This window comes from Urocitellus parryii, chromosome 5 (genome assembly GCF_045843805.1).
Source record: "Urocitellus parryii isolate mUroPar1 chromosome 5, mUroPar1.hap1, whole genome shotgun sequence".
NCBI classification, from domain to species: domain Eukaryota; kingdom Metazoa; phylum Chordata; class Mammalia; order Rodentia; family Sciuridae; genus Urocitellus; species Urocitellus parryii.
The window spans coordinates 156,524,172-156,539,018 of NC_135535.1; the positions used below are offsets into that span (position 1 = coordinate 156,524,172).

A 14,847-nucleotide genomic window follows, 5' to 3' on the forward strand; every position below is an offset into this window, starting at 1 on the left:
CCTCGGCTCGGGGACCGCATACAGCCACAAGGTAAAGCCCTGGGCACCAGAAACCACCCTTAAATCTCCGAAGCTATAAAGAAGCGCGAATCTGCGCGGCACCACGCGCATGCGCCGACCCGCCGAGGTCCCAAGTGACCTGCGCGGGGCCGCCCCTCGCGCGCCCAGGGCTTTCAAAGTGGAGTGCCTCAACTGGCGGACTCAGGCCTCTTGCATCTTTGCTCCCTAACTTAAGGCTTGGAAAAGTGTAAATCCTCATATCTGGCCAAGACTACGTGCCCTGACCACGCTCTTGACACCCCAAGCCATGCCCAACTCTTGCTTTTCGTTTGAACAGAACCATTTAGAAATGGCCCAAACCAGGTGTTGGCTTTGGGAATTTTGCATTCATGGAGAAACAACTTCTCCTTTTTCAAATGAAAAATTCAGAGAAAAATAGAAACAATCAGATAGGAACTGACTCATCATGCCAAGACTGAATCCAAAAAACTGCTACTATCTGCCTGTCTCATAACCTCTTTCCACGTTTAATTAAAGTGTTCCTCCTGTCAATGGGCCATCATTTCACTTGAACTCAGAACCTCAAGGCCTCCAGCATTTTGAAGGATGCTACTTCATCAATTGTTTCCTCATTCTCTTTTACCATCAATCTTACCCTCGCTATTGGTTTGCTGCCATACTGTACTAACAGTCCCATATATCTCCTTTTTGGGGGAGTGGGGGGTGCTGGAGAGTTAATCCAGGGGCGCTTAACCACTGAGCCACATCCACAGTCCTTTTTTGTGTTTTATTTAGAAACAGGGTCTCACTAAGTTACTTAGGGCCTCACTAAATTGCTGCGGCTGGCTTTGAACTCTCAATTCTCCTGCCTCAGCCTCCCAAGCTGCAGGGATTACAGGCTTGCGCCACCACGGTATTCTCCCATTTTAAAAAGCTGTTAACCTTGGCCAGGCACACACCTGTAATCCCAGCAATTTAGGAGGTTGAGGCAGGAGAATCTCAAGTTCCAGGCCAGCCTCAGCAATTTAGCAAGTTTGTCTCAAAATAAAAATAAAAAAACGACTGGAGATGTGGTTCAGTGGTAGAGCCTCCTGTTTCAATCCCTAGAGCCAGAAACAAAAAGAAAAAAGAAAAATTAATTGTCTTCAACTGGAGAGCTTAGCTCAGTGGTAGAACACAAACTTAGAACATGCTGAAGCCTTGGTTCCCAAGCACAATCCCTCCAATTTATAGTCATTAACTGTAGTCACTAAGCTGGAAATATAACGGTACTGGTTCCTTCCAGTCTTGCCTCCCTGATATTCATTCCTTTTTCCTCAATAGATTATAATGAAAATTCTAAAAGGTACTGAAAAGTTATAATTTTATAATAAACAGCCATAAACAATTATTATTTTTTCTGTCTTTGATTTGTCACATGTATATCTATTCATTCATCTCTCCATATCCATGAATTCAAGTTTAATGCATTTCAAAAGTGCAAACAGCATTACATTTCATACCTAAATACTTCAGTGTAATTATGAACTAAAGTTCAATATTTGTTTATAGCTCTCTTTTTTTGTGATGCTGGGATTGTGCATTTGAGGCAAGCACTCTACCAACTGAGCTATATCCCTTCTTATGCCTTTTATGTAAATTTTAAACTTTATATAAAATACACAAATCTCATATGCACCATTTGATGAATTTTGACAAATACAAGTGTATAACCCAAATAGATAAGCAGTTCTCTTGTCTATACATCTCAAATTGCCATATCTTTATTAAGATATGTTATTATCATCCCAAAAAGTTCCCCCATGCCAGTTCCCATGCCTATCCCTATGAAGAGGCAATCATTAAACTTATTATTATTCACCAGAAATTAAATCTGTCTATTCTAAAACTTCACATAAATGCAAGCACACCCTATGTACAGTATATACAATTCTTTGTCAGGCTTCTCAGCATGTTTTTGTTGTTCATCTATATTTTTAAAAATGAATCAGCAGCTTGATTCTTTTTATTGCTGAATTCAATGAATATACCACAATTTACTTGGTCAATATCCTGTAGATGGACACTAGCACTGTAGTATTTTACCAAGTTGAATAAATTTGCTACTAATATTCCTATATAAGTTTTTTTATGGCCATAAACTCCTATTTCTCTTGGGTGAATATCTAGATCATGAATAAGTTTATAGTTATGATAATGAGAAACTGCTAGACTTTAACCAAAGTGATTATAACATTTTATATTACCAACAACATATGAGAATCAGTTTCTCCATGTCCCATACAACATTTGATACTGTCAATCTTTTTAGTTTTAATTTACATTTCCCAATCACTAATCAGGTACTTTATCATGTCCCTGGTCATTTGCATATATTCCAGGCGATTACACTACCGCTTGAGCCACATCCCCAGCCCCTGCATATATTCCTTTGTAAACTATTCCTTTGTTTAAATCATTTGCTTATTTTTTAAAAATTGAATTGCCCTTTTATTATTGAGTTGCAGGACTACTTTATAAATTATGGCTACAAGGCTTTATGGTATACATTTTGCAAATAATTTCTCTTAGTCTATTGGTTGCCTATTCAGATTTTTTCTTTTTCCTAGTACTGGTATTGAACCCAGGAATATTTTACCACTGAGATACACCCCAAGCTCTTTTTATTTTCAACTTTGAAACAGGATCTTGCTAAGTTTCTGAGGGCTTTGCTAAATTGCTAAGGCTGGCCTCCAATTTTCAATTCCCCTGTCTCAGCCTCCAGAGTAGGTAAGATTAAAGGTATACACCACCACACCTAATTGCCTATTTATATTCTTAACAAGGTATTTAGGCATTTGTATGCTTTTTTGGGAGGGTGCTGAGGATTGAACCCAGGGTCTCTTGTATGTGCACTCTACCACTAGGACACACCCTCAGCCTCCTGGTTTTATTTTTTCCTTATGTATTCTTATTTATCCATTTTTCTTCTATGCTTTTTGTCTTTTGTGACCTAAAACATTTTTGCCAAACCCTGAATAATAAGTTGTTGTTCTCTTTCTTTTTTTTGGGGGGGGGGCGTGTAAGGGAAGGGAGTTGCTTATCTATTTTTTCTTTCTTTTTGGTGCATCTGCAATAGTATATGCTTTATTGCCAAATATTAATTCACTGTCAACTGTTTTCTTTTCTGCTTGAAGCTTTTTTATTTGTTTATACATCCCAAATTACCAAGGACAGTAGCATATGCCTGTAATTACAGCAACTCAGGAGGCTGGGGCAAGAGGATCCCAAGTTTAAGTTCAGCCTGGGCTATATATCAAGACCCTGTCTCAAAATAAAAAATAAAAAGAACTGGAGGGCGGGCGCAGTGGCACATGCCTGTAATCCCAGAGCCTGGAGACCTGTGACAGAAGGATCAAAGCCAGCTTAAGCAAACTGTGAGACTGCTAAGCAACTCAACCCTGTCTCTAAATAAAATACAAAAAAGGGCTGGGGATGTGGTTCAGTGGTCAAGTGCCCCCATGTTCAATCCCCAGTACCCCCTCCACTAAAAAAGAACCCTCCTGATTCAATTCTTAGCATACCCTCTGCCTCAAATACATCTCAGGCTATTTTTTTTTTCTTTTTTCTTATTATTTTATGGTACTGGGAATTTAACTCAGGAGTACTCTACAACTAAGCCACATCCCCAGCCCTTTTTCTTTTTTGAGACAGGATCTTGCTGAGTTACTTAGGGCCTCACTAAATTTCTGAGGCTGGCTTTGAACTTATGATCCTCTTGCCTCAGCCTCCCAAACTACTGGGATTACAGGCATGCACCACTGTGCTTGGCTCCTTCTTTGTTTCTCTTTTTTATTTTAAAGAAGGAAAAGTTTCTTTTGACTCAGAATTCCAGAGGCTTCAATTCTTGTGGCTGCTTTAGGTCTGGGGTGAGGCAGAAAGAATATCATGGCAGAAAGGAGGGGAGAAAGAAAGCTGCTCAGTTCATGGAATCTAAGAAACAGAGAAGGAGGGGGAGAAGCTGAGGACAAAATGTGGTCCCACAAGTTTGCCCCCAGTGACCTACTTCCTCTAATTAGACCCCACCTGCTACAGTTTCCACCTCCTCCCAACATTCAATTCAAATTATTAATTCATCAAATGGGTTAACCCACTGATGAGGTTAGAGCCCCCATGATCCAATTCCTTCCCAACAGCTCTACCTCTGTCATTGCTGCATTGAGGACCATATCTTCAACACATGCATTTTGGGAGACATTCCAGATCCAACCTATAACATAGATGTTCTATGTAAAAATAAAATTTGGCTATAAAATAAGTTCAAAAGCACCGCAAAACTATGCAGGGATGATATATAAAGTTCAGAGGAATCTAGAATTTTCATCACAATATGTACCAAATTTACCTGACCACAAAATATTCTCTTCCCTTTATCTTTTTACCACATTACTGTCATTCTGTAGAACAAAATTTAAGGAGATTCTTTCTTTAAAATTTTAATTTTCCAAGTTTTTAATATTTTAATTATATTTTGATAAGTAGGCAATTTTGTTTGAAGGTTCCATGTTCTTATTTATTTATTTTGAGACTAGATGTGGTCTCTCCCTCCAACTCCTAGGCTCGAGAGCCTCCCCCATCAGACTCTTGGGACTGCAGGTTCATACCAATGTGACCAGCAATTACTGCATCTATTTAAGAATCATGTTTTTTTTTTCCTTCATTCTGTTATTATGGGAAATTACACCATTGGTTTCTGAATGTTAAAAAATTTTGCATTTCCAGAGTAAACCCAAATTGGTAATGGCTTTTTATGTATCACTAGACTTGAATTGCTAATACATTGGTAAGAATATTTCCATCAAGCTATGCATGATGGTACATTCCTGTAATCAGTTACTCAGGAGGATGGTAAATTTAAGATCAGCCTCAGCAATTTAGTGATACCCTCAGTAACGATAAAGAACTAAGGCTGGGCATGGTAGTGCACAAGTATAATTGCAGTGGCTCCAGAGGCCGAGGCAGGAAGATCACAAGTTCAAAGCCAGCCTCAGCAACTTAGCAAGGTTCCTAGCAACTTAGGGAGACCCTGTCTGTAAATAAAATTCAAAAAGGGCTGGGAAGTGGTTTGGTGCCCCTGGCTTCAATACCCAGTATAAAGAAAAAAAAAAAGTGTGAGGATGTAGCTCAGTGGAACCTTGCTTGCCTAGCACGCAGAAGCCTGAATTCAATCCCAGTGCTACAATAAATAAATAAATAATATTCAAAAAATTTTTCTTCCCTGTCAAAAATGGTCAGTAGCTTCCCATCGCATTTAGAATAAAAGACAAAATTGCCACACCCTGTAGACTTCTACATGATTTGATGTGTGGTGTGTATTTTGTGTGTGTGTGTGTGTGTGTGTGTTAGTAGGGATTTAACCAAGAGGTCTTCTACCTCTGATCTACATTCTCACCCACATTCAATATTTTGTTTTGAGAGAGTTTCCCACTAGGTTGTCAAGGCTGACTTGAACTTGTGATCCTTTTGTTTCAGCCTCCTGTCACTGGGGTTACAGGCATGTGCCATCATGCCCTCATGTTTTGGCCTTTGTCTTAATTTGTGTGTTGTACCTTTTATTTTAAGACAAGCTCTCACTAAGTTGTTTAAAGCCTCTCTAAACTGTTGAGGCTGGCTTTGAAATAATAATCCTCCTGCCTAAGCCTCTCTGGCAGCTAGGATTACAGGCGTGCACCATCACACCCGGCTGTCTCTTTTTAAAGTGCATTTGTTGCTTCTCCTTCACCCATAATGCTTCATTCACACTGGCCTTCAGACAATTCCCTTATCAAGCCAAGCTTTCTTCCATGTTAAGAGTTTCCTGGGCTGGGATTGTGGCTCAGCGGTAGAGCACTCTCCTTGCACAGGCAGGGCCTGGGTTCCATCTTCAGAGCCCCAATTAAAATAATTATATGAACAATCAAGGCATTTTAACATATTTTTGTAGTCTCTAAAAAGGCAAGAAAGTGGCAAAAGTGTCTATACATTCAGAAAAATCTTTCTATCAAAAGAAAATTTATTTTTTAACAGAATAAAACCTTACATGTAAAATATATCTCATAAGCACCTGGGATTTTACTCCATTAGCAGCTTAATTCTGTTTAGAAATCCATCACTATTTTTTTGTTTTGTTTTTTCTTTGTCATACTCATGTTTACTTAAAAAACAATCTAGAGTACCAAGTTGATAAAACTATGATATTTTTCTTTCCTTTCTATTGTATGTAATATTTTAAATTTTATTCAAGGAAAATTTTTCTTTGTGTAATTCAGAGTAGTTCTGTTTTTGAAAAGGTAACTGTTCTGGTAGGTTGTTTTTATTTAATGCATTGACTATAATTGTTCTGAGTTGCCAAAAGATCAGAATCTAATTATTTTTGCTACTTGAAAATTTTAAGTTTTCTCCAGTACAAGAAAGAAGATAAATCTCAATTCAGTTCATGAGGCTAGTATAAGACTGTGTCAAAACTACATAAACTATTACAAGAAAAAAACTACAAACCAATATCGCTCAAAACCATATATGTAAAAAACCTGAATAAAATATTAGCACATCAAATTTTAAAAAAAGGCATTGTGTTGTGTCCATCTACACCTAAAAAATAAATATTAAAAAAAAAAAAGTTTTGTACCTACTGTTCCCTTCAACAAGGCCATTCTTCCCCTGTAACTCTTTTCATGGCTGATTCCTTTTTATCATTCACATATCAGGTTATACTATGTATTGCACATCAAAGAAACACTTTCTCAACCATTCTAAGTGGCCTCCTTGAGTATTTACCCCCTTGTAAGCACTTTTAACAAACTGCACTCATTTTATTACTGGCTTATGTTTATTAACATGTTCAAATGTATTGACATGTTTGAAGCTGGGAGTGGTGGAGCACACCTATAATCATAGCAGCTTGGGAGGCTGAGGCAGGAGGATCACAAGTTCAAAGTCAGTTTCAGCAACCTAGTGAGACCCTGTCTCTAAATAAAATACAAAACAGGGCTGGGGATGTGGCTTAGTGGTTGAGCACCCCTGGGTTCATAACCAGTACCAAAAAAAAAAAAAAAAAGACATGCTTAAGTTTCATCTGAACAGGATATAATTGTTAGCATATAGTAACATAACTAGAACACTACCCTCTAGATTCAGACTAACTTGAATTCAAATCCTAGATCCACCACTTATCATGTGAACCTAGCCAAATCACTTAACTTCCCCGGCCCTGACTATTACCATCCGTAAAAAAAGAATAGTAAATAGTGTGTGTCTCATTGCATTATTATAGGGATTGTGTTAAAGCATAAAAATTGCTTAAAACAAGGCATGGTATAAAAGAAGTTCCAAGGAAATACACGACTGTTACTTTTGCTGTTGTTGTTGTTGTTCTGGGGATTGAACCCAAGGGTGCTCAATCACTGAGCCACATCCCCAGAACTTTTTTTTTTTATTTTGAGGCAGTGTCTCACTAAGTTGCTGAGATTGGTTTTAAACTTGCTATCCTCCTGACTCAGCCTCCTGAGTTACTGAAATTACAGGAGTGTGGCACTGTACTCATCTATGACTATTACTATTTATCACTGGTTTCTAGTGCCTAACACAATGTCTAATATTCAAAGAAGATATCTGAGGAACTGTGAAAAGTGTGTAGCTGCTGAACAAGTGTGTCAGATATGATTGGCCTACTCTGCCAGGCAATGCATTACTTGTATAATATAGGTTTCCTTAATTACCACTCATATTGGCAAATTAGCAATACAACATTTCTGTGAAAGAAAATATATTATTTCTAAATTGTGGTTTTCTTGGACTATGTGTGCTTTATTTATCCCAATTAGGATAGAAGGTCTCTAAAAATGGGAGTGAGGCTTCCTTCTCCCATCAATAAACATTACTGAGCACTGTTATAGTGCCACACCCTCTGTTCCTCACTAGGGACAAGGATATGGCTCTGACCTTAGGAAAACAACTATGGGGAAGAACATAGGTAAACAAGTAGTTATCATAAAGTGCAACCCATACTTTATTAGACAGATACCCAGTGTTGGATGTTATTGAGTATCCAAATGAGTTTGTGTGAAATTTGGCCTCCCAAGGGAAGTCCCCTACAGTGCTGGTATAGCTGGTGTACAATATGGGAAACAAATGCATGTTCGGTACCCCGGTGGAAAATGGAGCAAGATATTATTATGTACACCCAATAACTTCTCCACCTACACACAGGCAACCATTGAGAATTAGGGGTGCTACGGCACACATCAATCCTAATCAGACCATTGACCCATTGTACAGACAGAGAGCTAAACAAAATGAAAGGCAGGAAAAGAGGCCTGGTGAGACAAAAAGAAAGAAATTGACAATCTTCAAATGGAAAGTAAACTAAACTAGGAGTGATGGCACACACCTGTGATCTCAGATACTTGGAAGGCCAAGTTAGGAGGACCACAACTTTAATGAGGGAAGCCTTGACAATTTAGTGAGACCCTGTCTTAAAAATAAAAAATAAAAGGCTGGGGATGGAGCTCAGCAGTAGAGAATCTCTGGTTTGAATCCCTAGTAACCCACACGGGCGGGCGCATGCACACATGCACACACACACACACACACACACACACACACAACCTAGGAAGATGCACTTTGGGTTACTGATCTTAAATAAATAAGATACAAAGAATATTTAAATATTCTTCCATTCTGACTGCTTATGTTTCACGTTTGTGCTTCAATAATGTAAACAAAAGAAAGAAACCATCAAAACAAGAATAAAATTTATTTTCAATATCCTGTGTATTCTGTAACAGACATAGAATGCAATTTTTTACTTAAAAATATCTGCAGTTCCCTTTAATTGATAACATAACTGAGATACTTATTTTATACATTTAAATTATCTCAAGATCTCATGATAACAGTTACCTACAGTGTGCCCCAGAAATGAAAATATACAAAATACTTTTAGAAACACATGTATTTCTACTGGCTGGTACACTTACAAATCATACAAAGATACATATTTATTTTTAAAATAAAGACTTGAAAATGAAACCAGTTCATTAAATTTTTACTGAAGTATGACAAGAAATCTCTTAAGCAAAAAATAATAATTGATGCAGAAATAACACTTTCAACTTTTCTAATGTCTTAAAAATCACATTAATTTCTACAAATCACTATTTCTCAATATAGAATTTTAATTGTTCCCTGCCCATTTCTGTCATGCTTACAACAAAAAATAAAAAGTGTCTAAATACAGTAAATGGAATTATTACATTTAAAATGTTTTCTTAATATAAAAGATAACAATCAGACCATATCTTATTTTTCTACTTAAATTTATATTGTAATAAAATTACTTTACATGGAAGAACTACTTGATGTATCATCATGACATAATACCTTAGGCACATTCTTTGATACTCACACATCTACATTAATGTATATTTCACAGTCCACTTAAATAAATTTTCCAGTAGACATCAAATGATCTAATAAGAACAAATCTACAGTATACTCTTTCTGAGAGCAAAGATATTCAGGTTTATTATTACTGCCTTTGGGAAATATATTGAATTTTAAAAACACATGTAAATGCCTCATAGTACCTGGTCATAACATTTGAGCAAAACCTGATGATTATTTAGTCTCTCTCACTCTTTTTTTTTGGGGGGGGCTGTATTGGGGATTGACTGCAGGGGTGCCCTACCAATGAATCACATACTTAGACCTTTTTTCCTGTTTTCAGACAGGTTTTTCCTAAGTTGCCAAGACTGGACTCAACTTGCCATCCCCCTGCCTCAGTATCTGGAGCCACTGGGATTACAGGTGTGTCCCAACATACCCATCTTGAGTCTTTAGTTGTTGTTTCTTTTTTTTGGGGGGGGGGATATATTGAGGATTGAACCCACTGGTTACATCCCCAGCCCTTTTAATTTTTTAATTTGAGAAGTGTCTCATTAAGTTGCTTAGGGCCTCACTAAACTGTTGAGGCTAGCTTTGAACTTGTGATCCTCCTACCTCAGCCCCACGAGCTACTAGGATTAAAGGTATGTGCCACTGCATCCAGCGAGTTTCTACTTTTAAATACAATATTTATTTTACTAAAAAGAAAAGTGTTCTTTTATCTTGTGAAACACATTCATAAGAAGAGAAATAATAATACTTGAATGCTGGCTATATTTTATAGAACTTAAAAATTCAGTTCTTATTGTTCTACTGCAATATAATCAAACTTGTTTATTTTATAATATAAACAAAATGTTCAAAGACTCTTTACAAAATTATGACTACAGGCTTGGACAATCATTCAGTGGTCAAGTGCAAGTGCATGCTCAGCATGTATAGGGCCCTGGGCTCAATTCTCAGCCTTAAAAAAAAAAAATCATGATTACAATTAAAATCTTTGAACAAGAGGCTGGGAATTTAGCTCAGGGATGGAGCACTTGCCTGCCATGTGTGAGGTGCTGGATTTGACCCCAGCACTGCAAAAATAAAAAGAAGAAGAAGTTTGGAATAGTAAGATAAAGCTAATGGCAACCTCTTAAGCTCCATTTTAAGTTAGTTTTGCACCCAAATAACACTTTAAAATGGTCTCAAATAACCTGTTATGATTAGCATCATCAGCTTAGTAATATTTTTTCAATGTTCAAAGGTATAATGTTTGGCATCAGAAAGGATATTGGCATCAAAAGCAATTTTGATTTGTGAATTAAAAAAAAAATCAAGTAGTAAAGTCAGTGGTTCCTGTGACAGGGTAAATATCCCCCTTCAAGTAATGTTTGCTTCACAATTAAAGTAACATTTTATTTTTCTCTGAGAGTTTATTAAGGAAAATAAACCACAAACCGCAATTTTTTTTTAGTTGAGGTGAAAAAACTGCTTCATAAGTTCATATGTTGTAAAAGCCACTGCTTGAGAGGGAATACACCGAATATAATTAAGAGATAAACCACGATATAATCCTTTTCGAATTCCATGGTGTCCATAGACATACTTCATAGTCTCCCGCATGGTACTGAAAGACAATAGTTAAATGATGACACCTCTCTGCCCATTCATAAAGACACAATTTCAGGATCCATAATAGCATTTTAAAAACAAGCTAAAACGGCATGTTAAATAACTTTTGAAAAGTAAGTGTTATAATATGTTAAAAGTTCTCAATGAAACAGCAAATCATTTCAATCAAGTGTAATATAAGCTTTGTACATAAATTTGAAGGCTCATTAAAACAATGTATTTCATTTGTGCTACATCTATGATGTTAACTAACAACACTATTTCACAACTATTGAGGCAATCCCTGTATTTGTTTATTTCTTTTTGCAATGCTAGGATCAACCCCAAGATCTTGTACACGCTAGTATTCTACTACTTAGCTACTTACTCCTCCAGCTCCCCCTACCTCCTCCACACCTTTTTTGGTTTTTTTTGGAAACAGGGTCTCATTAACTTGCCCAGGCTGGCCCTACATGTATGATCCTCTTGCCTTAGCCTCTCAAACAAATAGCTGGGCTTACAAGAATGTTCGACCCTATCCAGCATAGCTCAACTTTTAAAATACTGTAACTAGCTGGTGAGCTTAGAACTAAAGTTTGAAAGACTCTCTTTCAGATTTCAGCAATAAAGTCTTTCTTGTTTCAAACAGTTCTTTCTTTCTTTTTTAGGGGGGAGTACTAGGGATTGACAAACCCAGGGCTCTTTATCACTGTGCTACATCCCCAGCCCTTTTAATTTTTTTATATTGAGACAGGGTCCGGATAAAGTATTTGGGACCTTCCTAAATTGCCAAGGCTGGATTGATATGCAGGGATTAGAGGAATGCACCATCACACCTGGCTCAGAGTTGTTTCTTTCCTTTCAAACCAATATATAACCATTTCCTTTTCCCTTCAATAAGCAATTTTGAAATCTTCAAAAAAACCTTTTGCATGAACAAGGCAATCCAAGGTCTGAACAAATATTTTGCTTTTCTTTTGAGGGACAACATATTGCCAAACTGGTAAATGGGTCTGGTTTCTGTAAGGTTTCAATTATATCCCATTTCTCTTATAAAATTCATTTTAGAGAAGCTCTACTAAATAAAAAACATAAAGAGAGCTACATGTATGATTTTCAAAATTCTGAGATCTGCATTTTTTTAAATATTTTTTTTTAGTTTTTAGGTGGATACAATATCTTTTATTTTTTATTTTTTTAATGTGGTGCTGAGAATCGAACCCAGTGCCTCACATATGCTAGGCGAGTGCACTACCACTGAGCCACATCCCCAGCACTGCATTTTTTTTTTAATATCTTTATTTTTATTTGTTTATTTTTATGTGGTGCTGAGGATCGAACCCAGGGCCTCACGCATGTGAGGCAAGATCTGTACCACTAAGCTATAACCCCAGCCCCGGGAGCTACATTTTAAAAAAATGTAAAAACAAACAGATAATTCTTTTATAATATTTTTGTTTCATCTAATAATTCTGAAATGTTATCATTTCAACATTTCAAGATTTTGCAATATTTTGCAATATTTCCCCTAAAGGTCTATGATTTAAAGACTTGATCCCCAGGGAGGTGCTATAGGGAGATGATGAGACCTTTAAGAGGAGAGGCCTAGTTAAAAGTCTTTTTGGATCATTATGGGCTCAAAAGGTACTGTGAGTCCCCAACCCCTTATTTGCTTCTCTTTTTTCACTTCCCAGCCATGAAGTGAGTGGTTTTCCTCTGCCATGAATGCCTACCATGGTGTGCTGTCTCGTCACAGACACAAAGAAAACAGGGCTAATCAATCATGGACTGGAGTTTCTCAAACCATGAGCCAAAATAAACCTCTCCTATTTATAAGTTGATTATCTAAGATATATGTTATAATGACAGAAAGTTAGCACAAATCAGAATGATGCTAAATTTCTACAGATTATGGAAAGCTGCAGAACTATTCTGTGCAGTAATGATAGCCACTATCCACATGTACTACTGAGCACTTAAATTGAGATGTGCAGTAAGTATAATATACACACTGGATTTCAAATACTTGGCAGAAATATTGCAAAATATTACAAAAACTTTGAAATGTTTAAATGATAACATTTCAGACTTACTAGATGAAACAAAAAAAATTATAAAAGAATTATGTTTGTTTTTATATTTTTTAAAAATGTAGCTCCCAGAATTTTAAAAATTATACATGTACCTCTCTTTATGTTTCTACAAAGTTACCACAGTATACTATCGGAGACAAAATGAAAGACAGGGACTATAGGTGAGACCAGAGTCCTATCTTCCTACTGACTTTTAAACATTACATTTTCTAAAGATACAATGATGTATGGAGAACTTACAGGCACTTTTCAAATTCTGGCAGAACAGTTCCTAGTTGCATTCTCCGACGAGTTACATCAAATGGGTATCTAAAAGAAGAAAAGGCAAAAAGACTTAAAAAACATTATTTTTCATTTTATTTCAACAAGCATTGAATGCAAAGTCCCATTCACACTAGGAAATAAAGTGTATTCTTAATGTTTTCTCCAATCTGGGAATCAGGAAATAAACACATGAATAAATCAATGCAATGTCTCCTTTCTCTCTTTAAAGGACACGTCTTTCTCATTATCGCAATATCAAGTTCAGTTCATTTCTTGAAACCATATTTTTATGCCACTTCCTAAAGAAACAAACTGGGTGCTTTCATTGTTGGAATGATGACATAAGGTTTCTCAACTTTGGCACTGTTGATATTTTGGATCATTCTTTGCTGTGGGCACTGTCCTGTGTATCCTAAGATGTTTATCTGCCTCCCTGACCTTTACCCACTATTTGCCAGTAGCGGCCCTACAGTTTTGACAACCAAAAATGTCTTCAGACATTAACCAATGTCCACTGAAGTCAAAATCAACCCCAAGAGTGAGAACTACTACCTGAAGAATATTCAGCAAGTTCCCACATATACAGTAGACTAACACAATTTTTTTTAAAGGACTAGAGTTAATGATACAAATAATTGCATTTTAAGGACTGAGAAAATTATACCATTGCCTAAAAGTTAAATATGCAAAGGTAATCTCTTTTAGCAGTGGGACTGCAGGTGATTTCTTTAAAAACTACTTTTACATTCCTAGTACTGACTACTTTGTATTCAGTACTATGCTAAACTATTTATGTTCATTATTTAATTCCAACTTCAAAACAATTGCATGAAGTAGATATTATTATTCCAATACTAAGTTTAAAATTATTGAGAAACATCCATCAGTGTCACAAAACTGCTTTCTACTTTCCTATTTCAAGTTTTCTATGAAATCTAATATGCACAAAAGTATAATAAAACAATCATACATTTCATACACATTTAAATTCATTATTTTAAAAAATATACCCACATATCAACCCTGCAACATAAGAAATAACATTACCAGTAGTTGAGGCTCCCTATGTACCTCAATACCATCTCCAGAAAATACTTATTATTGGGGAAGAGAAAAGGAAAAAGATTTACAGGACTATAGAGACCGAAAACTTCAACTGCAGGATTGGTTTCCAACCTGAAATGGTGTGGGTAGAAAGAACATAAGAAGACAAACTAAAAGAGTCCAAAAGAAGGGAAATAACAGTGGGAAAGAAAAAACGGCATTCTAGGGAATCTTCTAAAGTAAAATAATGACAAGACATAGTGACTATCTAGTTATATATGATGTGGGAAATGATTGATTAGGACTAGTAGAATGGGTGTCTATCGATAACAAATAGGAAAGTTGAGGGCTGAGGACAAAGATGAAGACAAGAAGGTATATTTGTTTCTTTTTGTTTTGTTTTGCTAAAGATCAAAACTACTGTCTTGTGCATGCTAGGCAAGCTTTC

The 14,847-nt window shown here is 36.4% G+C and overlaps 1 protein-coding gene across 2 annotated transcripts in view; it reads right to left on the reverse strand.

Annotated features, from left to right (window-relative positions):
• Positions 1-8,749: 8,749 nt before the first annotated feature.
• Slc25a16 (solute carrier family 25 member 16) overlaps positions 8,750-14,847 on the reverse strand; it is a 43,810-nt gene continuing 37,712 nt past the window's right edge. The window contains exons 8-9 of one of the 2 annotated variants that reach the window (XM_026394648.2): positions 13,332-13,400; positions 8,750-11,014 (exon numbers count right to left, since the gene is read on the reverse strand). In XM_026394648.2, coding sequence (XP_026250433.1) covers positions 10,858-11,014; positions 13,332-13,400 — 226 coding nt within the window. In that variant the 3' untranslated portion in view covers positions 8,750-10,857. Of the gene's footprint in view, positions 11,043-13,331; positions 13,401-14,847 lie in introns of both variants that reach the window. The other variant, XM_026394649.2, reaches the window with a different exon arrangement.